General features: G+C 43.3%; 1 protein-coding gene across 1 annotated transcript in view; it reads left to right on the top strand.

Annotated features, from left to right (window-relative positions):
* Window positions 1–2,500, top strand: part of trpc7b (transient receptor potential cation channel, subfamily C, member 7b) — a 127,829-nt gene that overhangs the window by 16,178 nt on the left and 109,151 nt on the right. The window contains exon 4 of the mRNA XM_063190541.1: window positions 2,410–2,500. This exon is cut by the window's right edge and continues 95 nt beyond it. Coding sequence (XP_063046611.1) covers window positions 2,410–2,500 — 91 coding nt within the window. The remainder of the gene's footprint in view (window positions 1–2,409) is intronic.

Genomic DNA, 2,500 nt, shown 5'->3' with positions numbered 1-2,500 from the left:
GCCAATCACACTTCAAAGCAGAGCATCGCCATCGCCGGCCCTGAACCCAGAGAGAAGGCTTACATCAAAGATGCCTGCCTATGCAACACATGCTACACACACACACACACACACACACACACACACACACACACACACACACACACACACACACACACACACACACACACACACACACACACACACACACACACACACACACACACGTACGCATGCACACACGTACACAGGACATCCCCTTAATGAATGGGCACCTGGAATTATGTCTTTGTGTGTGTTGGGGGTGGGGGTGTTACATAATATGATGCTAACACTGAGGAGGAGGATCGTCATTATGATTATGTAGATGTTGGAGTTGGAGTCGATGGAGTTGCTCAGAATATGCATTGAGAGCAATGTTGAATGGGGGTGGGGCACAAACAGACAGGACAGAAACACACAGAGCTATAATAAAAGAGAGAGGGGGATAGAAGAGAAACAGGCAGATGGAGAGAAATGGCTGAAAGAGAGAGAGAGAAAAACGCAAACACAAGTGAGCGAGAGAGATTGACAGAGAAAGATACTGCAGAGGAGTCGAAATAGACACAGAGTGAGAGACAGACAGATAATATTGGAGATGTGTTAGTGACACGTAAACAGTTTTTGCGGTGTTCATTCAACACTTAAAGAGCCAAACACTCAACTAGTATTGCACACTGCTCTCTGTTGAATTAAAAGTGCAGAAATGAATCTATATGTTTTGCTTGAGTGATATCCTTATTGACTGTACCTTTGGCTCAGTGGCCGGGAAACAGGTGCAACTCACCAAATAGCAATTTCACACGGCTGCGCTTCAACGCTCCAATCAGACGAGCTCATTTTGGGAGGTGGGGGAGGGGCTATAGGTTCACAGTTCTCTACCTCCAAATAGGGTTCGGCATGAGGTCCAAGGATATCAATATACTCATTGTAAAAGCAATGTTTCACTTAGTTAGTTGTGCCATTTTAAAGAAACTTGTGAATTTTGTGTAGTCTGTTCTAAATCTAATGTAGTTTTTTATTTATGTTTGTTTGTTGGATCAGTGAGTGCTTATTTTCGTATTTTGCACATTATTTACCTGTTACATTTTATCGACTGTTCCCTATTGCAGGCATTTCTTGGCTTGCCCAGATTCCAATAAATTTTCACTCTCATTGAAATTATGTTGTTTTTAAAAATCTGAATACTCATACAAAGTAAGCTGTAGTCTGAGTTCAAAGGGTACAATTCTATAAACCAGAGTTTCTCAAACCTTTTTAGACCAAGAACCAGTTTGTGCCTTAACATTTATTTTCAGGGACCACCTATCATCAACTGGCAGGTTTGCTCACAACGACGAGTGGGCACTGCAAATTGAGACGCAGAATACAATTTTTCACATAAATAATATGCCTGTGTTATTGTAGTGAAAGAACAAGTATGCATATTATAAGACTGATAATGCTGTTACAAATATAGCGAACTTGTCTTGGAAACACTAGCTGCATTTGAAGAAATCCCCTCGTGCACCTTGGACCACACTTGGAGAAACACTGCTATAAACGATTCAGATATTCCATTAAAATTAATAAAAAAGACACACATCTCGTTATTATTTGGTATGCTGTAAGCATCTCTCTGCACCAATTTGAGAGTGCTTCACTTCGGTGTGTGACTGCAGTCATTAGGATAAGCAGACTTCCTCTGTGGGTTTGCGCTGATAGTGGATCAGACGCATCAGCGGCAGAGGGGGAAACTGCGGGCTTAAAGATTGCCGCGAGGGGCTGATGGATGACATGAAGGGAGGAGATTAATTTCCATAGAAGCCAGAGGAGGAGGAGGGAATGGATGAAGGGATAAGGTAGAGCTCTGTGGATGCTCTCTACTTTCTCTCTCTCTCTCTCTCTCTCTCTCTCTCTCTCTCTGACAAAATTTGCTCTGAGATATGAGCTATATAACTGAGGGTGAGCTGGAGAGATGGGATTCTCCATGGCCCTATTGTTTTATTGATTTGTTTGGTGTCGCACTCATTTTTGTGGTTGTGGCTGTGAAAAGGTTAAAAAGTATATATCTCCTCCTCTCACTCTGTATCCTTCTAATAGAATAAGTATTCCTAAGGTGTGCAGCATGAAGACTTTATGATGGTTGTGGTAAGCTATAGGATTGGAAATTGTGCTTAACCTCTCTCTCTCTCTCTCTCTCTCTCTCTCTCTCTTTCTCTCTCACTCACTCACTCACTCACTCACTCACTCACTCACTCACTCACTCACTTACTCTCTCGCTCTCGCTCTCTCTCTCTCTCTCTCTCTCTCTCTCTCTCTCTCTCTCTCTCTCTCTCTCTCTCTCTCTCTCTCTCTCTCTCTCTCCATCCCTCTCTCCCCATCTCTATCTCTCTCTCTTTCTCTCTCCAGAATGAGTACCGTAAGTTGTCCATGCAGTGCAAGGACTTTGTGGTGGGGGTGCTGGATCTGTGCAGAGACACGGAGGAGGTGGAGGCCATCT

Source organism: Engraulis encrasicolus, chromosome 23 (assembly GCF_034702125.1).
Source record: "Engraulis encrasicolus isolate BLACKSEA-1 chromosome 23, IST_EnEncr_1.0, whole genome shotgun sequence".
In the NCBI taxonomy this organism is placed as follows: domain Eukaryota; kingdom Metazoa; phylum Chordata; class Actinopteri; order Clupeiformes; family Engraulidae; genus Engraulis; species Engraulis encrasicolus.
The sequence above is the reverse complement of the archived record's forward strand: the minus strand, read 5'-3'. Positions and strand labels throughout refer to the sequence as shown.